The sequence below is a fragment of the Schistocerca nitens genome, chromosome 6, assembly GCF_023898315.1.
Source record: "Schistocerca nitens isolate TAMUIC-IGC-003100 chromosome 6, iqSchNite1.1, whole genome shotgun sequence".
Classification (NCBI taxonomy): domain Eukaryota; kingdom Metazoa; phylum Arthropoda; class Insecta; order Orthoptera; family Acrididae; genus Schistocerca; species Schistocerca nitens.
In genome coordinates this window covers 429219485-429244605 of record NC_064619.1, presented here as the reverse complement: position 1 = coordinate 429244605, position 25121 = coordinate 429219485, and the positions used below count along the sequence as shown (strand labels likewise).

General features: G+C 40.5%; 1 protein-coding gene across 1 annotated transcript in view; it reads right to left on the bottom strand.

Annotated features, from left to right (window-relative positions):
• LOC126263389 (uncharacterized) overlaps positions 1 to 25121 on the bottom strand; it is a 285649-nt gene that overhangs the window by 120193 nt on the left and 140335 nt on the right. The window contains exons 7-8 of the mRNA XM_049960483.1: positions 13469 to 13597; positions 11889 to 12016 (exon numbers count right to left, since the gene is read on the bottom strand). Of these exons, the coding sequence (XP_049816440.1) occupies positions 11889 to 12016; positions 13469 to 13597 (257 nt within the window). The remainder of the gene's footprint in view (positions 1 to 11888; positions 12017 to 13468; positions 13598 to 25121) is intronic.

The following is a 25121-nucleotide window of genomic DNA, read 5'->3' as shown; positions in this document are numbered from 1 at the left end:
CTGCTTATTTTTAGCAATTATAATTCTTTATAGTTACCTCCTTTAAAAGTGTAGTACGCTATGACTATTTAGATATGGAATCTGTCCTTAATTTTACGACCTACTTCAACAGCGACGATAAGGACGCGACTGATCTTAAACACACACACACACACACACACACACACACACACACACACACACACACACAGACTGAAATCCTCTCTCACACACACACACCACACAAACGAGTTAAAACTGTATATATCGAAGAATATTCTGATATTGCGTTGCATGAAACCAAGAAGTCAAAGCACTAGATATATTGTAGTATGTACTAAACGATCTGAAAAAAATTCGACACGAGAAATGAAGTTGCTATCAGTGAAATAGATTTTTCGCTCGTAATTATATGACCAGCTCAGTTAAGTTACACTAATGCTCCAAGAGCTTTAAGAATAAAAAAAAATGGTTCAGATGGCTCTGAGCACTATGGGACTTAACATGAGGTCATCAGTCCTCTAGACTTAGAACTACCTAAACCTAACTAACTTAAGGACATCGCACACATCCATGCCCGAGGCAGGATTCGAACCTGCAACCGTAGCGCGGTTCCGGACTGAAGCGCATAGAACCGTTCGGCCACAGCGGCCGGCTTTAAGAATCAGAAAGTGGATTTTGAATCATCAACATAATTTTGAAATAAGAATGAAGCGGATATGGCTTAGAAACGTTTAGTGAAAAGCTTCGTGTCCAGTATATTAACGATTAACAAATTAAACTGTTGACTAACAAACTGATAATAGAAATCACTGTCATTATGACAACGATTAGTCACACTTATCAGATTGTCGCGTTCGTAGAATTAGTCGTGTCCGTCAATTGCTTTAGGTTTCAAGGTGAGACATATTCAGATTGAAACGGTGTCGCCATGGGAAGTCGTTTCTCTAGGACTCCAAAAGATATTTTCGCAAATCCCATAGGGAACAAGTTCTTTGAAAAATTTACTAATTTGTCTATCAAGATCGTTGGCTACAAGACTTTGACGATACCCTTTTCTCATTACGAACGCGATTGCTGAATCCAAATACTGCTTTTACTGTGGAACTAATGAAGTAGCATTCCATAACATTTTCAGACTTTACGATGGACCATAAGTTCGGAATGTACTGTAAATCCATCTTTATCCATTCCACAAAGAGACACGTTTGGAAGCGTTTTTAACTTCTTGATTAACGCAATGGTTAAGCTCCCTCTAGAACAAAAAGAAATTATCTAAGTTTTGCATGTGAACACATATAGCGACTAATAACTGCTACAATGCTAATTATTTAGGTAAAATGTATGCTATTAGAGAGAAGGAACGGCAAAATAGAGAACGATATCACACTGCTGCGGAAACTGTACTCAAAATAAACGATGTACATTACATTACCTTAATATGGTGCCCCAGGAGATAGAATAGCCCACAATTTTCGTAAACCGGATGTGCGAGTTGGGTTCAGCACGGACAACAATTGAGAGAAAAGAGTCATGTACATCACTGACAGGACAAAACCATTTATGATACCGGGAACTTATAGAAAGCGAAAGTTTCTATGAGGTGCAAACAAGTCGGTGCAGAATGCACTCATATATAAGCAACAACTGTAAGTCTTTATTTAGTACATACTTTGATGTACATACTTAAGTCTTGCGTTGTTATTTGTATCCTACGCTGACCGACTTCAACCAGCATTTAAATAACTCATCTAATCATGTCACTAATAACGAACACTGACTATATTGCCATGAAGAGTGAGACAGCCCTACAAGAACGTTATTTTAAACCTAATTTTGCGACATAAATCTTGTAAGGATGTGAATGTTAACAAATTGCAAATTTATTGTACATGCTCTTGTTCAGATTGGATGCTTTTGTTAACATGGTGGTGTAACGGTCCGTCTACATCGGTCGTGAATGCGATATTTTTACTTTCCCTTTTAAAGTAGTAACGCTAGTTCAGTGCAGTAAATTAATTTGCTGGGAGATGGAATTAGGCTTGCAGTAGGCGATAACCATGTTTATTAATTGTTCTAAAAATATATTTCAGGTTGAGCACGGTGCCGTGAGGCAGTATTCTAACCAGCCATGGGATGGAGTATGTGGTCCGTTCATGCTTGAGCAGTAACGGTAACACCATAATGACTAGCCCAGTACATAGTATTCAGAAACTGTGCATGAACAGGGCGAAAGTTTCTAAGAAGTCGTTAGTGCCAATCATTTACTTGTATCAGCACCTCCTACAAAATGAAAGCCTGTACACCTACTGGGTGACGTCACAAGAAGAAGTCGTACCTATGAAAGAGGGGAAGGTTACCATTATTTATCGTAACTGAGCTCGTTTGTGAACGCAGTAATTATTACGTGACTGCGAGTTATTTTTGTGTATTTTCTGGAGGATTTGTGTGTGTTCGATAGATGTGTGATATTCTTTACTGCCAAAATAGAGTTCCGTTGTTCTATGTAGACTTACTGAAGAAATTAAGACGGAGGCCCAAAAATTACTTTATTTAAATTTCTGTGGGATGAAGCAATGAGGAAGATTGTTATCAAGAATTCACAAGAATAAGTTTACTCCTTATTTAAGTACTATGGTGAGTTTTTGTTTTGTTTAGGTTGTTAAGAGAGGTTAATTTTAATGACGAAGAGAACAGTTTATGTTTATTCTAATTGAAAATTATGCATATGTTTCTTCTAGAACGTTAGCTTCCTTACGTTAACATGACAATACATTCCCTCTGTAGTATTTTGTCGATCTGGCTGCAGTATTTAGTTCTGTTTCTGCTGCAAAAGCTTTCAGTAAGCTTCTTGGTGAAAAGCGACATGAAATTCCGTAACTAAATTACGAGTAGCTGCCAAGTTAGCACATGTCCCATAAATTACGCTATCTGTAGCAACCTTATGTTCGAATTCCATGTTAGTAATTCAGTGCATAACAGTCTAAGCGGGAAATGGTTCTGATCTTACAATACACAACTAGGCTAACTACTGTTCTTTAAAAATGCTGATAAAGTTCCACAAAAAAGAAAATGCATAAGGAGGTGAATTAGCAAATGGAAAGACAGGAACTTTTCATTATTTCTAGAGATTCATACCCCGTCAAGACACACGAATATAAAAAAAAAAAATCGGAGAACACACGAGTGAAAAGTTACAAGTATATCTTATCAGTTTCTTCTGCACACTGTCTTAATTCCTGGATATGAATTTCAGGCAAATGTAAGTATCCTTCACTTTCTTCACCACTACACAATTAAACCGATTGAAAATAATTGTGTGCAAGAATTTCCGTTATTAAATTGTTTAAAAATAACTGCGGGGGTATATTTCTGCTAGTATGCAGCACATAATAGGCAAAGTTGTAGTTTTCTTCACACTATCAGTTTTTGTGTATGAATTAAAATATTGACTTTGAAATAATAGTTAAAACACAGAAACACAGACGTTTTTGGTAGCTACATAAACCACAAGTTGTAGTAATTAATGTCTTTCTTTTGCAATTGCTTCTATGGACTGTCTCTGTACGTGTTTACTATAAATGCGTTCTTGCTTGCCTCCGAACGCACACGCACTCGTTCGCTCGTGTGTGTGTGTGTGTGTGTGTGTGTGTGTGTATGTGTCCATTCACCAAGACTGTATTTGCTCTGAGTGTCCTGCGGAATCCTCAAGCAGGACACTAACTTTATAGAGTGAAACCTCTTAAACGTGTACCCCAAATACTGCTGAAATGGAAAGTGCTACTCTTGTCCGGTTTTCACAGACCGACGGATTCCTTGTCAGGGGCTCGTATTGTTATTCAATAACCAGATTATAATAATACTAAGGAAGTGTATTTTTTGTGAAAACATACACTTTTTAGATGGAACAATGCCTATTGACATTAACAAACCGAAAGTTTGGTAAATTAGAATGTCAGTGGTGTTTGATGCAGGATGATAACGTCACTCGTTTACGAGATACCGTGTTTTAAAAAGTTCCCGCACCGACACTTGTACATACCAGTGGTAGCACACACTGAAGAACAACACCAATGCATACACTAGTTATGCGGATTCTGACCAATAACGAGACAGTTGACCATTACAAGTTGTGTTTAAAATGACCACCGGCAGCGGCAATGCACGCCTCCAGCCTGGTATGAAACGACAACTGCACACACGCTAGCATTTCAGCGGATATGTCCAAGCAGGCTGCAGTAATACGTCATTGCGTATCATCGGGTGTAGTTGGTATGTCCTTGTGGACAGCGTCTTTCCTCTTTCCATATAGCAGAAAAGTGTTCAGGCGTCAAGTTGGTAGGGGAGGAGGGGGGGGGGGGGGCGTCGGCCAAGTTACAGGCCCTCAGCGTCCAGTCAAACGATATGGAAGTAATTTGTGAAGACATGCCGTAGTACTTCGTACACTATGGACTTGAAAACTATAATGTTGGTACCACAGAATCCCCCTAGTCTGCAGAGGGATGTCTTCTACCATCCGTGGATGATGTTCTTTTAGTTGACTGTGATATTTGTTCGCGTTCAGTGTTCGTTTAGCCTATGAGCTGATTGTTCACTATCTCACGCCACACGTCTACACTCAATGGACGTTGGTATTCCTCCTAAAGAAGCCGATGTTTATTGTCAACAGTAGTGTATGTTTGGGTGGTTTACCGGGCGACTATTGGTAAATGTGGCTTCATCACTACAAAAGATAAGTGATACGCCTGGAGAATCCTGTCCTAATGTGCATGTACAGAAGTCAACAAGATTCTCACAACCGTTCCCATGCTGTTCTTGTTAGGTATGGAGCACCTATCAATGAAGCAATGAAGGACGCGTAGGACACTTGCCTGACTCACGCCACTTCATCGTGCCATTGCACGGTAGCCAACGTAACGTGCGAATCAGCCGCAACAGCAGCTAGTACATCAACCCCCGCCTCCTCTGTCGTCACTTGTTCCCTTCTATTACGTTGTGTAGGTGTTACATTACCACTTTAACGTAACAGGTTGAAGATGTCGATAGGCAGCTGACGAAATCGTTGAGGTCTATTGGGATATCTTGCCACATACACCATACAAAAATGAACTGCATTCTTCCTACGCTCTCCACACACCATGAGCATGTCAGCTTACATTGCATAGGTAAATCTTATCGTCCACTTACAACATACTGCTTCGACTGTCACATGCTAACTGACTACCAAGTCGCAATGCCGTCAAGCAACACACAAGCACACCGTAAACAAGCATAACAACATCTTACCTAGCAGCTACACAAGATAAATAACACAAACAGGTGTCGCTTTTGGAACTTTCCTAAATAAGATATGTAGTAAACGACTCGCACTAGAATCTTGCACCAAACACCAATGACATTCTAAGTTGCCGCACTTTCTTTAATGAAAGTAAGCATTATTCCATTTCAAAAACTGTATGTTATGTAGTATTATTACAATCTGTGTATTGGCTAACAGTACGAGCCCCTGACTTCGATTCCATTCTGTCAAAATGGCACATGAATAGCACTTTCCATTTCCATAATATTTTCGGGGCAAGCTGTAGGTGATATATCCTGTATGCAAAGCAATTATACAGTTCTCAACGTGTCCTTTTTATTTCTTTCTCACATTTCATTATTTACGTGTTCATTTTGAATTCATGTTCAACAACAGAGGCGCCACTGTGAAAGGTTTGCGTCGGACAGATGTCAGAAAACCGGCATTGTAAGGTCCACAGCAGCTTATAGCAGCAGATGGAGTCGTTTATGCACTTCCTTGAAATCAATATGATTTTTCCACGGACTGCATTGGTATTTTTATGCTCCATCGCCTCAGAAAAATATGCGGTGGTAGTTCCATGCCTGAGTGCCTAGTAATTTTCAAGAGAAACACCTTCGGTTTGTCCATTGTCATACGTTTCCACAGTGACCGCACTCTGTCAGGAATTAAATAACACCTCCAACAATCACAATTTCCATTTAATTTTTGAAAAGCAACTTTCTGTAAGGCCTGTAAGCTTCACTTCAGACGTTGGATACGTTTATATCTCACTTGAATTTTTGGCCAGTGCAGTTCAAATAAGATGCCATATGTAGGTAAGTATTAGTTCAAAAAAATGGTTCAAATGGCTCTGAGCACTATGCGACTTAATATCTGAGGTCATCAGTCCCCTAGAACTTAGAACTACTTAAACCTTACTAACCTAAGGACATCACACACATCCATGCCCGAGGCAGGGTTCGAACCTGCGACCGTAGCGGTCGCGTGGTTCCAGACTGAAACGCCTAGAACCACTCGGCCACACTGGCAGGCGTAAGTATTAGTTTTTTCACCACCATTTCGTTAACACATTACTCTCCTTAGGTTTGACAAGCACCAGTAGATGTTGCTGTTGACGTTGTCACGAGATGGCGCACAATTTGTATTTAAGCACATCAGTAGCTTACTTTTATAAAAGGTAGATGGCAGTACTGTAGTTAACATCCGTTTGTCTCCGTTTGCGAAGGTAGACATAAGCGTTTTTCATCCGTGCATTGTCAAGAAATGGTTTCTGATTTCACCTAGCATTTTCTGTTTTTGTGGCTTCAGTGTGTTCAAATATGGTGCGAACATAAATATTTGCCGACACTATAGGTCAGTCCGTTCCCACAAACCTTTATTAGGAATTCACATACGTTGGCCTCACCAATTATCAGGCGAGTTATCACATTTGAACGTAACATAGACATCGAGCTATTCTGCACAATCAAAATATCCCGGTGTGTGTGTGTGTGTGTGTGTGTGTGTGTGTGTGTGTGCGAGTGTGTGAGTGAGTGGTTGTGTGTTCGCGTATCCAATATCACACTTCATACTCTAGTCAAACATATTAGTGGTGCTGGCGGGTAAAATATCAAATGTAGGACTTTTCTCAGAACAAATTAGTTTCATGGGTTATTTCTCTGACCATATTTAGGTTACATATTCATAGCGTGAGACACAAAGTTCTTAGAACGAAGTGCGAGCGTCGGTCAACAGAGGGCACACTGTTGAATATTATAATACTTAAATGATACATCTACTTGCTACTTTTGACCTATCTATCACTAAAATTGCAGCCTGTTCCCGTAAAGGTCTTTTTGTGAGAACTGTAATATATGTCACTGATCCGTAACAAATACGTGATTCCTGTCCAGCCGTAGTGTAAAAGTGGTTACAGTAATGAAGAAGGCATTAAATAAACATATAAACATTGTTTTATCCAAATTACACGTGATAAAACTATAAATTACAACTATAATTAGAACAGGTGAAGTCTACTCATTATTTCTCTTATCTTCCACAATGTGAAAATTAAGAAAAATAATTTATTCCCTCTTCCTAACTATTCGAGCGAGAGCAATGGAATTTTTATTTATAAGCCGTAAATCAATGCATGATAACCTTTGAAGTTATTGACCGGAATACAGTGAATTCCACGAAATTTATTATCTAGACCTGTTGTAACTCTCTCATAACAACGGACTTATTCATCCTGATCTAGTGGGACGTTTTAATGGCGAGGCTATAAGTACTATGAAAACAATCACTTCATCATTTCCAATTATTATTGTGTTTCCCCGTCTTATACTTACTGAAACTGAAAAGACGTTTTCCATCAAAATCATTTCACTTTTATTTACAAAGCATCTCCTTTGTTCACTGGTGTCTCTTCCTCTTGTTTACATGTTTTGAACTCCTGTGCTTTTTTCTGCGTTGTTAGCGGAGATGGAAGACAAAATAAATACTGTTGCACATTTTCCATTTCTGATTTCTCGGTTTGTAAGAAACTCGCTATTTCTGTCGTGGTAATTGCGAATTCTTGCAGTGTACTTAACTTTTGTAAATTTCATAGAAGTTGTTTCCATAGAATTTGAACTGTAGTTGCACATGTTCTACACTCAGCACTTGGACAAACATGATACTTTCCGACTCCAGCCACCGCTGACAACGAAGGGAAAGACAGAGGACTTTAAATGGCGTAACCCAGAGGAAGAGATACCAGTGACCACAGGTGGTAAATTATTCAATATGCTCATGGTGAAAAACTTCCTTTAAATGGCACTGAACTTAAGGTGAGGAAACCCATAAATTTAAATTTGCAAATAAAAGCAAAACGCGTCTGGAGAAAGCCTCCTCTTAAATTGCATTGAGATTATGACGGGAATAAAACAATTATGTCATTTAAAAGACGAAATGTTGCCGTTTTGTGACGCATCAGAGAGTTCAAATCGATTGGTCACGAATTTTGAAATTCCGTCCCCTTTACCGAACACTCTGTGCTGCAACCGGCTCGGATTAAGCGCGATGATTTCACGGACTAGTGTACATAAAGGGTTTCCTTCTTTAGCTGATGTCGACTGTATCCACTACTTTAGCTGTGCCGTACCAGAATAACTAATTGAATTTAAACGTAATTGATCGTCTTAAGGAAAGTTAGTCATATATTACGAAGCGCTGTGATTGTAGCATATCGTTTCAGAATATATTCAAGACTCCTTATTCAGAAGTTAATTGTTTTCCTTCATGTGATGTAAGTATTTCAGTGACAGTGTGGTGACGTATCCTTCCATTTCTTTCATTAGAGGTGATTTTACATTTTATTTATAGCCTGAGATCAGTTACGTGCAGAGAGAATGATTCCTTGATTGCGCTGTTTATTCCTCGAAATTATTATTCACCTGGAGCGGCGGAAATTTTACTATTGTAAGAATTACGTGTGTTTAGGCAGTCAGATGCTAATTTAGGGAGCCAAGAAGACTATAGGCCCTAACTACTTACCCGTTACACGTAACGGGGGATTTTTGTGTTGGTCCCCTTTTCATGGACCGTTCACCGGAGTCAGATTAGTGGAACTGAGCGCTCGGCAACTGAAAGAAAAATGAGTAAAACCGAATCATCCGTGCCATTAAAAAATTAGAACCACCACAGTTATATTACGTCCTTTTAGGTGCTTGAAAATATTACAGAATGCGAAATTCTGATGGCGCAATAAAATAGACAAAGCTTAATCCCAACATGGCGTCGTTTAAGAAACTAAACTATGTTGGTGTCTAAGCGAAATGTAATTGAGGAAAGATAAAAGAGAAATTTTGATGTGTTTACATTGGCAACTTTGCAAATGCAGTGCGTTTTGACCAATTCCTCACAAAAATTTGTATCATTTGGTCTAAAACCAGCTGAAGTGAACGGAGAGAAACCAGCTCGAAAGGGTGTCGAATGCACTTGCAAATAAATATATCAATAACATTTGTGGACTTGGAAATGAAAGACTGTGTTTCACCAAAGTGAAAAGTGCACTTGGCCCCCATTTCGGTACACGCAATTTGTCCTACTATTTCCGAGAGACAAGATACCAACCCCACAGTACGGTTCTGAAAAATTTGCCAAATATCAATCCATGGCACCCACAACCTCAGAACTAGAATTACAAAGCGTTTCTTAGGAGTTCATTTATTTAAAAACAGGAAAATTTTGAAGTTTCTTATATTGTTGACGTAAAATTCGATAGTCCGTTTCTTCCAAGTCTTTTCATACATTGCACCTCGTCTTCTGCAGAAGAACTTTGGAGCCGTTATACCAATTGTAGTGGCAATCTGCTAGCAGATGTATTTATAAAAAGGTATAGCTGATAATGGAAGAACAGGACTAAAATAAAATAATACAGCTAATTTGGTTAAAGTGTAACTCGGGTTTTGGCACAACGAAGTAAGAGTCGGGGCTGCAAAATATAGCATGTTGGAAAACCGTTACTTGCGCAAATTTGATATTCTTACTTCCTGTACGTTCCAACAACAGGAATGACATACATCGGAGAAGCAAAGAGGGTTTTTATGTACGTCTTATTTGCAACGTAGCATAACAACACAACAGTGGTGCTGGGAAAATAATGTTTCAGGAAACATCTGACATCAATAATTCGATTAGTAGGGACACACGTCTCCCTGCGCATTTCACGTATGTGTCCCTGCGCACTTCTATAGAATCGGAGTGGTTATCCAGAAAATGACGAGTATGTAATCTAAGTTTCACTGCGGTGTACTAACTATGACACAGAGCAAATAGACTGTGAAGAAAATCGTGCAAAAAGTAATTATATCGTTGCCTAAAAATATTCAAATGCTAAAAAGTAAGATCAAACTAGAAATTAAAATTTTAGTAGCACCCTGCGATAAAGATGCGCACATAAATCTCTAATGTATCAAACTATTGTTGATAGAAAATTGATTCACAAATAAAATAATCTACACTTAAGGTTTAACTGCATTTACTAACTTAAAGAACGACAAGTAAATAATTCTTTGTTTCCTGGGGTGGACCCTCTATCCGTAACGGCGCAGAATTGTACCTGCAGGAAACCCTGAACATGAACTGTCTTGTGATAATCATCCACTTTTGTTGCTGAGTGGTCTTAGTGTGTTACTGCATGTGTAACTTAGTTCCTAAAGTCCCTTCGTACACATAATGTCTGGCCGCGGTCTAGATTACAGTCCTCCATCAGCAATGGAGTGTGAATACTGGCCAGCCGTTGGTGCTGCAACAAACTCACAAAAATTATTATTCTGACTTCAGTCGAAGATCCCGAGACGAAGGTCAACGGTCACGAGTAATACGTCAACAAGTGGGCACGAAAACCTAACTGTTTTGTATAGAAAAAATTGCTTGACGATGAAAGGAAACATAGTGTCAAAGTCAGTTTAGTCAAACAAGGTTCTACGCTATAATGCTGTGTGGGCACTATAGCGTGCCCAGCGAAATAATAAGAAAAGACTCAAAAAGCAGTATTTATAACGAAGAGACATTTAAAAATTGAATAATATACATTTTTCTCATGTATCCGTATTATAATAATTTCTCTGTGTAAGTTTCGAGGGAAAAGAAGTATAACAAAATGATCTAAAGAGACGACAAGATACGCTCTTTTGTTAATTTTTTAGTCGTCTTCACTTCTTCTCTTGTCTTGGTTGCGTGTAGAGGGACAACTTGCGAGTGCTGGCAAATGTAAGCAAATTTGTACTAATTAAGCAGATAATATATTGATTTAATATTATTGTTCACTTTTAATTTGTAAGAGGTGATACCGATTTCATGTCCGCCTTCCTTGAATTAACCTGCATTCGAGTAATTTACAGTGCAACAATCGCAACGGCCGATGCAGCCAACGAGGCCATTACGTGGCGGTATTAACTTATAAAAAATTTGCGGAAGCGGAAAACTCGGCCGCTATTAACATAATATACATTTTTCTCCACAGCCGCCCGACGCTGCAGAAAATACGTAGCTTTAAGATTCTTATTTTCAGCCGAGAGCCAGAGCCAGGACTCCGACTACAATGCAATGGTTAACGGAGGTAAGGAAAAATACTCGCACGCGTGAGTGGGCCGCAATTGTACATAATTGATAACTAAAGACTTTTTGCTTTAAAGTGAACTGACTAGCCGAGGAAATTAATATGAAAAGTTTATTCCATTGTTGAACTTATATGCTCATATTTTAAGATTCAGCGAGTCTAATATTCATTAACGTAACAAATAATTTAAGATTAATATTGTTAAAAAGGAGAACTTCACAAAAGCATTTAATTGTAAATCAAAACTGAATCCCACCACGTAAGTCGGCAACAATCAACATTACCCATAAATAATAAATTAAATTACGACGGCCGACGGAAGCGAGAGCACATCTATAAAATACTGGAGGTGGAACGAAATTTTCTTAGTGTACGCTGCTGTATGTTCCATTAACTACTACGCAACAGTGTGTGAGCTTTGGTCTTTATCAGGGGGCAAGCCGCTGCCTCGGCAGTAGCCTCGAACTGGATATGACACAAGAGTGCAAGGTATACAGGCCAGCGTCGGTTGCGGGTACTCACTGAGGACGGCGGCGTCGGTGGTCCGGTGCACGTCTGCAGACGGCGCTTCCGTCGTGACGACCTCCTTGGAGAACTCGAGCGTCGCCAGGAAGCCGTTGTAGTTGTAGGGCGGCACCGCGGGCCCTGAGCTGCAAACACACACTTGCAAATCGTCTGTCGTCGCCAAACTCCACTACAGTTCCGTCATGCTGATTGCACTTGGTTGGTATGTTAATTTGGGCGAGTTGACCCAACAGAGGGATCATAAGTCCCATCGGATTTGGGAAGGATGGGCAAGGAAGTCGGCAGTGCCTTTTTCAAAGGAACCATGCCGGTATTTGCCTGAAGAGATTTAAGGAAAACACGGAAAAACCAAATCAGGATGGCTGGACGAGGGTTTGAACCATCATTCCCCCGGATGTGAATCCAGTGTGCTAACCACTGCTCCACCTCTCTCGGTGTCCAGTGACTGCAGTGAATCTTGGACTGAAGTGTTGTATATACTGGGTATCCCTCCACAGAGACGAGAGCTGTATTTTCTCTACTTTTTTCGTAGGTGTCTACAATATCGTATTTCCAACGTGTAGCTGGAGTCAGTCTAAACAAATACACCTCATCACGACTTTCAGGTGTCGAGCATTGTTGATAAAAGCTTCGATTTGTTTCCGACTGTAGACAAAACGATATTTAAACAATAATTTTACGTGCCCATTTGATAGAGTTGTCACAGATTAGTGTAGTGCGAAATTCATTTTAGCGATACATATAAACAGGGACATTACAACAGGAAGAATGACCAGTACACCATTAGCGACCGAGCAGCGCTGCTGCATGGCGGTATCAGTCAGCACGGAAAACGTGATTTACTGAGCTTGATTATATGCATCACTAAAACAAATATGGCATTACACTAATTTGTGCTCACTCTATCGAATGGAAACGTAAAATTCTGCTTTAAAAATCATTTTATTTGTAACGGGTAAACAAACCGACGTTTACCTTCGACGCTGGGCATCGCATGAAGGACGTGATGAGCAGTACTTGTTTAGGCTGGCTCCAGCTACACATTGCAAATACGATACTGCAAATATCTGCCGAAACGTAAGTGAAAATGCTTCTGGTGATTCTTAAGTCGGTCACCATGTATATGCGCAATAAGAGCGGAGTGTGACGATCAGTATCTCATGTATGTTCTATGACGAAATAAACCGACATGAGTTTTGTGAGACTGAGCGGCTACTGCCTCACATCCGTGTGTAAGAATAATATATTCGAAAACATTAAAACTCAACGTCCAGACCGAGTACAATGAACCTCAATTAACAGTAATAATTACGGGCAGCCCTGTAATTGCGACGTCTCCCTTTTTAAGTGGATCATCCTTATAGATAGGTTGCTGTCCTTATTTTAGCTAACAGTACCGGTACATTTGATAGGTTGTGTTACAAGTGGATCACAATACGCGCTTTGTTGTGGAGTTTTCCATACGTCACGTTTTTGTACGTGATTTTCATACAGATATCTCTTTTGAAAGTTCTAATCACACATACAGCGTTCCTTTTGTCTGAAACACCACCTTACACTGTAGATGTAAGGCTCACCTGAATTCTAGCAGCAGGTTGGGTCCCGGGTACTGCAGGACGGCTTTCCTGTTGGAGCAGAGCGTCGTCAGCAGCGGGCTTGCCGGAGTCGAACCCTGGTACACCGCGATGTAGTCCGTGCCGCAGTGACTGCGGGCAAATACAATGTGACTGGTAAAATGGCTAGCTCTCCCTCTTCTTTCTTTCGTTGTGTATATCTCCTACACCAGCAAACGACCGTTGGAATACACGCACACATATATACACACACGCACACACACACACATACATACATACAATCTGATAGTGAGTAGTGAGACATAAAGAAAGAACGCCAGAGAGAGAAAGAGAAGGGGGGAGGGGGGTGGAGTGGAAACCGGAGAGAGACGGGTAGGGAAGGGACGCTAGAGGAAAGCATACGACAAAGAGCCAGTACAACTGTCAGTTTGATGTGAGGCACTAGACATTTTTTCTGTACACTGTCAGAAATGTTGCCGACGTAATGAAGTGTACAGTCTTTAGAAACAGATATTTATGTGAGGCCCCATTTATTAGGGAAACAACAAGAAACCATAAACCATGGACCTTGCCGTTGGTGGGGAGGCTTGCGTGCCTCAGCGATACAGACAGCCGTACCGTAGGTGTAACCACAACGGAGTGGTATCTGTTGAGAGGCCAGAGAAACGTGTGGTACCTGAAGACGGGCAGCAGAATTTTCAGTAGTTGCAGGGGCAACAGTCTAGATGATTGACTGATCTAGCCTTGTAACACTAACCAAAACGGTCTTACTTTGCTGGAACTGAGAACGGCTGAAAGCAAGGGGAAACTACAGCCGTAATTTTTCCCAAGGGCATGCAACTTTACTGTATTGTTAAATGATGATGGTCTCCTCTTGAGTAAAACATTCCGGAGGTAAAATTGTCCTCATTCGGATCTCCGGGTGGAGACTACTCAAGAGGACGTCGTTATCAGGAGAAAGAAAACTGGTGTTCTACGGATCAGAACGTGGACTGTCAGCTCCATTAATCGGGCAGGGAGGTTAGAAAATTTAAAAAGAGAAATGAATAGGTTAAAGTTAGATATAGTGGGAATTAGTGAAGTTCGGTGGTAGGAGGAACGAGACCTCTAGTCAGGTGAATACAGGGTTATAAACACAAAATAAATAGGGGGAATGTAGGAGTAGGTTTAATAAAGAATAGGAAAATAGAAATAAGGCTAAGCTACTACAAACAGCATAGTGAACGCATTATCGTGGCCAAGATAGATACGAAGCCCACACCTACCACAGTAGTACAAGTTTATATGCCAACTAGCGCCGCAGATGACGAAGAGATTGATGAAATATATTATGAGACAAAAGAAATTATTCAGATAGTGAAGGGAGGCGAAAATTTAATAGTCATGGGTGACTAAAACTTGATAGTACGAAAAGGAAGAGGAGGAAACTTAGCAGGTGAATATGGAAGAGAAGTAAGGAACGAAAGAGGAAGTTGCCTAGTAGAATTTTGCACAGAGCATAACTTAATCAAAGCTCACACTTGGTTCAAGAATCATAAAAGAAAGTTGTATACATGGGAGAAGCCTGGTGATGCTGGAAGTTCTCTGATAGATTACATAATGGTAAGACAGAGATTCAGGAACCAGGTTTTAAATTGTAAGACATTTCCAGGAGCAGATGTGCACTCTGACCACAAACTATTAGTTCTGAACTGTAGATTAAAACTGAAGAAACTGCAAAAAGGTGGGAATTTGAGGAGATGGGACCTTGATAAACTGAAAGAACCAGAGGTTGTAGAGAGCTTCAGGGAGAGCATTAGGGAACGATCGACAAGAATGGGGGAAAGAAAAACAGTACAAGAAGAATGGGTACCTTTGAGAGATGAAATAGTGAAGGTAGCAGAGGGTCAAGTAGGTAAAAAGGCGAGGGCTAATAGAAATCCTCGGGTAACAGAAGAGATATTGAATTTAATTGATGAAAGGAGAAAATATAAACATGCAGTAAATGAAGCAGGCAAAAAGGAATACAAACGTCTCAAAAATGAGATCGATAGGAAGTGCAAAGTGGCTAAGCAGGGATGGCTAGAGGACATATATAAGGATGTAGAAGCTTATCTCACTAGGGGTAAGATAGATATTACCTACAGGAAAATTAAAGAGACCTTTGGAGAAAAGTTAACCAATTGCATGAATATCAAGAGCTCAGATGGAAATAAGAAGGGAAAGCAGAAAGGTGAAAGGAGTATATAGAGGGTCTACACTAGGGCGATGTTCTTGAGGACAATATTATTGAAATGGAAGAGAATATTTATGACGATGAAATAGGAGATATGATACTGTGTGAAGAGTTTGACAGAGCACTGAAAGACCTAAGTCGAAACAAGGCCCCGGGAGCAGACAACATTCCATTAGAACTACTGACAGCCTTGGGAGAGCCAGGCCTAGCAAAACTCTACCATCTAGTGAGAAAGATGTATGAGACAGGCGAAATACTCTCAGACTTCAATAAGAATATAATAATTCCATCCCAAAGAAAGCAGGTGTTGACAGATGTGAAAATTACAGAACTATCAGTTTAATAAGCCACGGCTGCAAAATACTAACACGAATTCTTTACAGACGAATGGAAAAACTGGTAGAAACCGACCTCGGGGAAGATCAGTTTGGATTACGTAGAAATGTTGGAATATATGAGGCAATACTAACCCTACTACTTGTCTTAGAAAATAGATTAAGGAAAGGCAAACCTACGTTTCTAGCATTTGTAGACTTAGAGAAACCTTTTAACAATGTTGACTGGAATACTCTCAATCAAATTCTGAAGGTGGCAGGGGTAAAATACAAGGAGCGAAAGGCTATTTAAAATTTGTACAGAAACCAGATGGCAGTTATAGGAGTCGAGGGACATGAAAGGGAAGCAGTGGTTGGGAAGGGAGTGCGACAGGGTTGTAGCCTGTCCCCGATGTTATTCAATCTGTATATTGAGCAAGCAGTAAAGGAAACAAAAGAAAAATTCGGAGTAGGAATTAATATCCATGGAGAAGAAATAAAAATTTTGAGGTTCACCGATGACATTGTAAATCTGTCAAGAGACAACATAAGGACCAGGAAGAGCAGCTGATCGGACTGGACATTGTCTTGAAAGGAGGATATATGATGAACATCAACAAATCAAAACGAGGATAATGGAATGTAGTGGAATTAAATCGGGTGATTCTGCTTGAATTACATTAGGAAATGAGACGCATAAAGTGGTAAATGAGTTTTGCTATCTGGTGAGCAAAATAAGTAATGATGGTCGAAGTAGTGAGGATATAAAATGTAGACCAGCAATGGCAAGGAAAGCGTTTCTAAAGAAGAGAAATTTGTTAACATCGAGTATATATTTAAGTGTCAGTAAGTCGTTTCTGAAAGTATTTGTATGGATTGTAGTCATGTATGCAAGCTAAACGTGGATGATAAATAACTTAGACCAGAAGAGAAGAGATGCTTTCGAAATAAGGTGCTGCAGATGAATGCTGGAAGATTTGATGAGTGGATCACATAACTAATGAGGAGGTATTGAATAGAATTGGAGAGAAGGGAAATTTGTGGCACAACTTGACTAGAAGAAGGAAACGGTTGTTGGGGCATCTTCTGAGGCATCAAGGGATCACCAATTTAGTATTGGAGGGAACCGTGGAGAGTAAAAATCGTAGAGGGAGACCAAGAGATGAATACACTAAACAGATTCAGAAGGACGTAGGTTGCAGAAGGTAATGGGAGATGAAGAAGCTTGCACAGGATAGAGTAGCATGGAGAGCTGCATCCAACCAGTCTCTGGACTGAAGACCACAACAACAACATGCACCTTTTCATCATGTCTCTAAAAATAAGTAAGAATTAACACGATGCTAAAACAAAAAGGCGTAAAACAAACCGTGTTCACTTTAATCGTTTCCTTGCCAGAGCTTGTGCTAATTTCATTAAGAAATCATGCAGTTCTGCTACTTATACGTAACGTAAAACAATTATTGTCGTATTAACTTGAGAATAACTTCATTTGTTTACAGTTTCTAAAACATGAATACTAGTACGGAGACACGATTGTTGACATGCGGACTCTTTCGCCAAGGGAGAACGTAATAATACTACTGGCGTTATCTTCCCTAAAAAGGCTATCTTTCATTTTGGCTCCTTATGAACGACCGCTGGATATTGACGACTTATTGTATCACTGTTTTCTCTCTTTCTGACCGACCCAACAGCTGAGTGGTCAGCGCGGCGGTCTGTCACGCCAAGGGGCCCGGGTTCGATTACCGGCAAGTTGGGAGATTTTCTCCGCCCTGGGACTGCATTTTGCGTTGTCCTCATTATCATTTCATCACCACCAGTGGAAGGCAACGGGAAACCACCACTGGAATCACTTCCTCAGACGCTCATGCGGTGTACCTCTCTGACGAGATTTCCGCTATGACAAGCTCTGCCGTAAGGCAGAACACAATGTTTAAAGTTTTTCTCTCTATCTGATTTCCGTCAAAGTTTTACCAATTATATCATACTCCCATTTCTTTTCCTTTACAATTTTGTTTCCACTAATGACAAAACTTCTTTAGCGACTTTCATTTGTAACTATGACATTCCCGAATAAGAATTTTCTAATGATTTTATATCCATAGGTTCAGTTTCGTTGGTACCAGTTACAGGTGCAAGAGACATTTAAGGTTTCCTGGGATGACTCTACTTTTCAGTTAAAGCAGATAGTGAAGACAAACCATCTCCTGTTACCGTACAACTATTTCGTTTATGTTCTCTCTTTAGGTGTTGCGAAACCATTTTCCAGAACGTCAGGTTAGATTTCAGTGACACAGCTACTGTGATACTCTACCTCTCCTCAATCAGTATTTGCCCATTACTTACAGTTCTTTAAAAATATCTACATTTAGAATTACAAACATTTTCACTGTTAAATTACGGTATCTAAACTTACTCGTTTCCTTAGCCAAAAGATTTAATGAGCACTTGCTGAATTGGATGACGTCGGAATCAGAGGTTTTCCGGATTCTAGAATCTCATTTTGGGTGCGAACTTTTCTGGGCACCAGGAGAAGGAGAAGTAACGGCGAATAGTTTTTTAAGACCAGACCGTGTGACAACGTCCTTAATAAAGTCGCAAACCTTTCTGTGGAGTCTGGTCAAATTAGATCGTCCACGGAGGAGTATTAGAAGATCTAGCTATTTTCTCATACACTTAGCACGCGTTTCATCTATTCTCGGGGCAGTAAATTTCACTACAACTGCAGCTGATATACGATCAGAAAGGATAACTCTAGATCAAACACCATTACTTGTTTAATCTGTTGCTATTGCAGCCGAGTACGTTAATAATTACAGGCCGCTTTTCTTATTATTCAGATGGCCACGTGCTGGATTACATCGTCACTTGTATCCATTGTCCTAAAAATTACACTCCATTTTCTCCTGCGCGAACACATCACTGATATATTCACTAATGCAGTTAAATGCATAGTCGTCTAGTTATTACATAGTTGCATTTTTTTAAAACTGCAAACCTACTTTCTGTGACACTTTTTGGTATGCAAAAACGACCGATAGAAATCATCACTTTCAGACTGCCCGTATATTCTTCGTCTGTTTTCTGACGATGATGTAAATTTGAGACTCTACTCATAAATAAATCCACTCGGTTATAGTCGAAATTGCCCTGTTTCAAACTCATAAAAGACGCTTGTGCGAAATCTTTGCGGACTGTTTCACAAAGGGCAGCTGTAAAAAAATTAAAAGAATGTGGAAGTGTGTGAAAACGTCAACTGCGCCTGAATAGGCTATGTATAGCTAATCAAAAATTAATTTCTGATCCTCGCCCTTGGAATTAAAGTGACAGCTGCTGTTACGGCTTACACACAAATTGGAAGAAACACATTGATGATCTGCTGAAACGTTTGAGTTCAGCTACTTATGCAATAAGGGTCATTGCAAATTTTGGTGATAAACATCATAGTAAATTAGCTTACTACGCCTATTTTCACTCATTGCTTCCATATGGCATCATATTTTGGGGTAATTCATCACTGAGGAATAAAGTATTTATTGCACAAAAGCGTGTAATCAGAATAATAGCTGGAGTCCACCCAAGATCATCCTGCAGACATTTATTTAAGGATCTAGGGATATTCACAGTACCTTCTCAGTATATATACTCTCTTATGAAATTTGTTATTAACAACCAAACCCAATTCAAAAGTGATAGCAGTTTGCATAACTACAATACTAGGAGAAAGGATGATCTTCACTACTCAAGATTAAATCTAACTTTGGCACAGAAAGGGGTGAATTATACTGGCACTAAAGTCTTTGGTCACTTACCAAATAGTATCAAAAGTCTGACAGATAACCAACAAGTATTTAAGAAGAAATTAAAAGAATTTCTGAATGACAACTCCTTCTACTCCATAGAGGAATTTTTAGATATAAATTTAAAAAAAATATTAAAAAAATTAAAAAAATAAAAATAAAAATAAAGAAAATAAAAAAACACAATAAAATATGTTGTTATATTAACTTAAGTATGTTGTTAAATTAACCTAAGTATGTCATGTATTGGAAAATTCGACTCGTTCCACATCATTACGAAATATCGTATTCATGATCCATGGAACTAGTATTAATCTAATCTAATCTAACCTCGATGTCAGCACTAAGACATCTGAAACGGTCTCACGTGGACTCAGATGTGCCCGTTGTTACTTTCAGCATGTAATCAATTTCTTAAGTGAATATTCTCCATCATATATGGAGGGGAGGAGTATGAGCTCGTACTAAGTAACAGAAAAGGCATTTCTAGGGATGCGGCTCCAATACGTATGTATGTCAATAAGATGGTTCAAACGGTTAAAATGGCTCTGAGCGCTATGGGACCTAACACTGAGGTCATCAGTCCCATAGAACGTAGCCGGCTGAAGTGGCCGTGAGTTCTAGGCGCTACAGTCTGGAACCGAGCGACCGCTACGGTCGCAGGTTCGAATCCTGCCTCGGGCATGGATGTGTGTGATGTCCTTAGGTTAGTTAGGTTTAATTAGTTCTAAGTTCTAGGGGACTGATGACCTCAGAAGTTAAGTCGCATAGTGCTCAGAGCCATTTGAACCATAGAACGTAGAACTACTTAAAAGTAACTAATTAAGGACATCACACACATTCATGCCCGATGCAGGATTCGAACCTGCGACCGTAGCGGTCGCACGGTTCCTGACGGAAGTGCCTAGAACCACTCGGCGATACCGGCCGGCTATGTCAACAAGAATTAACCACAATAGACACAAATATGGAAACACATAGGGGTAAAACTGTGAGAAAGATAAATTTATGAAATTGAACCATTGTACTACAGAGTGTTTCCAGGTGTGACACATTTACTATCATGTATATATGCAGATTGGAGCGATGAATGAGAATTTGTACCATGCCCGGTATTCGACACCGGGTCTCCTGCTCAAAAGGTAGATACCCTAACCATTGCACCACCCTGACATAGTAGCTTTGCATAACCGCACGGATTGCCCTAGCGCGTCTCTCACCTCAATCCAAATTCGCTGACGTTGCTGTTGCCTACAAAATAAAAAAAAAAAAAATCATCACCAGAAGACCATGGCCAAATTCATAAAGGCCTGTAAGATGGCCTTGATTGTAAACAGACGTAACGTATTTCGCTTAAACAGGCAAAGAAATTTACTTCAGTACGTTAACACTAGTGTGGACAAATCAGTGGGAAGCAGTGTCAACAAGGAAAATACCCAGGAGAAATCATCCGGAGCGACCTGAAGTGGAACGATCAAATAAAATTAAGAATAGGTAAACCAAATGCTTGAGTGATATTTATTTGAGAGTATCTTCTACATCTACATCATACTCCGCAAGCCACCTAATAGCGTGCGGCGGAGATTCTTCTTGTACCACTAACTAAGCCTTCCAATCCTGTTCCATTCTCGAATAGCGCGAAAGAAGGAAGAATTTAGGTAAGCCTCTGTATTGGCACTAATTTGTCAAATTTTGTCCTCACGGTCATTACGCGAGGCGTATGTAGGGGGAAGTAATACGCTGTCGGACTCTTCCCGGAAAGGTTCAATAGTGAATCTCTCCGTGAAGCACAACGCCTCTCTTATAACGTCGGCCAATGCAGTTAGTAGAGTATTTCCGTAACGCTCTTGTGCTGCCTAAACGATCCCGTGACGAAATGTGCCGCTCTTCGTTGGATCTTCTCTTTCTCTTCTATCTGTTCTATCTGGTAGTGATCACAGATAGATGAACAACACTCAAGAATGGGTAGGACTAGTGGGTGAGTTACGTTTCCTTAAAATTCTTCCTATGAATCTGAGTCTCCCATCTGTTTCTCAAACCATTATTTTAATATGGTCATTCCACTTAAGATCGCTTCGTATGGCTACTCCTAGATATTTTACGGCAGATACTGTTTCCAGCGCTTTGTCGTCAATAGTGTAGCTATACAATAGTGGACTTCTTTTCCTATGTATGCTCAGTACGTTATATTTATTTACGTTCATGGTCAACTGCCAGAGCCTGCACCATTAATCAATTCTCTGGAGGTCGTTCTACAAATAATTACTATCTTCTGGCGTTGCTACTTTGTTATGGAGAACCGCGTCGACTGCGAACAGCTTTGTGGAGCATCCGACGCTTTCTACTAGATCTTTTACACATATTGTAAACAGTAACGGTCATGACACACTTTCTTGTGGTATACTGGAAATTATCTTAACATCTGTCGATTTTGTTCCATTAAGAGCGACGTATTAAGTTCTGCTGCATGGAAGTCATGATTTCAGTCGCAAATCTGCTCCGATACTCGGTAGGCTCGCATTTTTTTCACTAAACGGCAGTGCGGGACGGTGTCAAATACCTACCTGAAATGAAGGAATATGGCATTAACCTGAGCGCCAGTGTCTTCGGCACTGTGGCTCTGATGCAGAAACAGGGCGAGCCGAATTTCGAAAGATCTCTGTTTGCGGAATCCATGTGGACTTTTCCTTCTCCTTTAACGTCATAATTCTCGAGCATAAAACATGTTGCATAATTCTACAACAAATTGACGTCAACGATATAGGTGTATGGCAACGGCCTTGCCGCAATAGATACTCCGGTTCTGTCAGATCACCGAAGTTAAGCGCTGTCGGGCGTAGCATGCACTTGGATAGGTGACCATACGTGCCGCCATGGGCTTTTGCCATTTTTATGGGTGCACTCAGCCTCGTGAAGCCAATTGCGGAGCTACTCGGCCAAGTACTGGCGCCCCCAGTCAAAGAAAACCATCATAACGACCAGGAGAGCGGTGTGCTGACCACACGACCCTTCCTATCCGCATCCTCAGCTGAGGATGACACGGCGGTCGGATAGTCCCGATGGACCACTTGCGACCTGAAACGGAGTGATGTGCTTAATTAGGTCTATAAATGCGTTCATGTGTCTTACGGCCCTTCTTAAAAACGGGAATGATCTGCACATTGTTCCAGTCGCTACGTATCTTTCGTTGTTGAACCGATGTACGACAAATTACTGCTAGAAGGGGAGTAAGTTCTTCCGCATAACCTTCGTAGAATATTATAGGTATCACATCTGGCCCTGACGCCTTCTACCAAGCGACTGTAGGTTTTTTTTTATTGTTTTTATTCCGCGAGTGGTTATTTCAGTATCGCCCATATTGACGTTCGTACGACCATTGGAAGGAGGGACTGTGTTACGATCTTCCGAGGTGACAAAATTTTTTAAGATCGAATTCAGTATTTTGGCCTTCTCCCTGTCATCTTCGTTACGGTGCCAGTATGGTCACGGAGTGAATGAACAAATGATTTTGACCTACTTACTGATTTTATATACGGCCAAAGCCTCTTAGGGTTTTTACTCAGATCGGTTGACAATGTTTTACTTTCAAACTCATTGAAAGCTTCTCTCATTGCTCTCCTCACGCTCGTCTTCCCTTCGTTCAGCTTTTGTTTGTCAGGTAGGTTTTCAGTTCTCTTGAATCGGAGGTGAAGTTTTCTTTGTTTACGTAGCAGATTTCTATAAATCTGTGGTAAGTTCTGTGTGACCAAAATGCTGAGGTAATAGGTCATTAGGCTTACAAACTACTTAAACTAACTTACGCTAAGGACAACACACACACCCATGCCCGAGGGAGGACGCGAACCTCCGACGGGGGTGAGCCACACAACCGTGGCAAGACGCCCTAGACTGCGCGGCTACCATGCCCGGCTAGCAGTTTTCTAACACGGCTGTTATGCCACGGTGGGTCTTTCCCATCCCTTAAGACGTTACTCGGAACTATTTGCCTAGGGCATATTGCACGATTCCTTTGAATTTTTTCCATTTGTTCTCCACATATTCTTCTTCATCACCGAATATTTTATGCTAACTGCTCAGACACTCTGAAAGTTGTATCCCGTCACTCTTCATATATGTTCATATGTGTGTGAAATCTTATGGGATATAACTGCTAAGGTCGTTAGTCCCTAAGCTTACACACTACTTAACCTAAATTATCCTAAGGACAAACACATACACCCATGCTCCGTCACTCTTGCTAAGCAAAAATATCTTCCTGAATATTTAAAATTCTTCCTCAAACCGGTTGCCATATATGCTGTCACAGCCTTATGATCACTGATACCTTCCTCTGCGTTAACTGATTCGAAATGTTCAGGTCTGTTTGTTGCCAATAGTTCTAAGACGTTATCTTCACGGTTTTGTTATCTGACTATCTGCTGAAAGTAATTTTCGGAGAAGACATACACAACAAAGTCACACGAATCCCTGTCCTTTGCACCAGTTTAGGTGCCATGACACACCCAATCTATACTGGCAAGTTGAAGTCAGCCCCTATTACAACAGCATGATCAGGAAAATTTCTGCAAGTTCTGTCTGAAGCGATCTACCATTAGAGCCCCTGATCCAGGCGGTCTCTAAAAGCATCCGATTACCATTTTTGACAGATCCTTGATGTCTAACTTCACCCAGACTAATTCGCAATCGGAATCCGTGATAACCTCGCTAGATTTTGTTGTATTTTTACTGCAATGAACATGCCGCCACCACTGGTGACTAACCATTCCTTACAATACATATTCTAATCTGAACTCAGGGTCTCGTAGTCTTTAACGTACAATTTCAGCCAAATTTCTGTTCTTATCTGTGCTTTACAACCTTCAAAAAACGATACTAATTCTGGCACCTTTCCTTGGATGCTCCTGCAGTTTACTAACGTCATATTAACTTTTCTATCTCTGATCTGCGACGACGAACGTTCTCTGAGGACATTGTGACTAATTTATCAGGCAAATAGTCTAAGATGACGAGGGAGGGTTTCTCTAACTTAAAAAAAGGAACATGTGCATGCCACACGTACTACGCTTCCCTAGTATCCACTTCATGATTATAGTGCTCGCCTGACCTATTACAGGGAATTCTGTATCCGATAGCAGACGTCGAGAAAATCGCATCCGATACCGTCGCAGAGTGGTCTGAGCCTCTGGTTTAGACCTTCCATTCTGCACCAAACCAGAGGTCCGTGATCAACCCTGGGAACGATGCTGCAAATAGTCATCTTAGCCTGCACCCTGCGTGCGACTCTAGTTGCCTCCAACAAATTAGCCATCCGTCGAAAGGAGCCG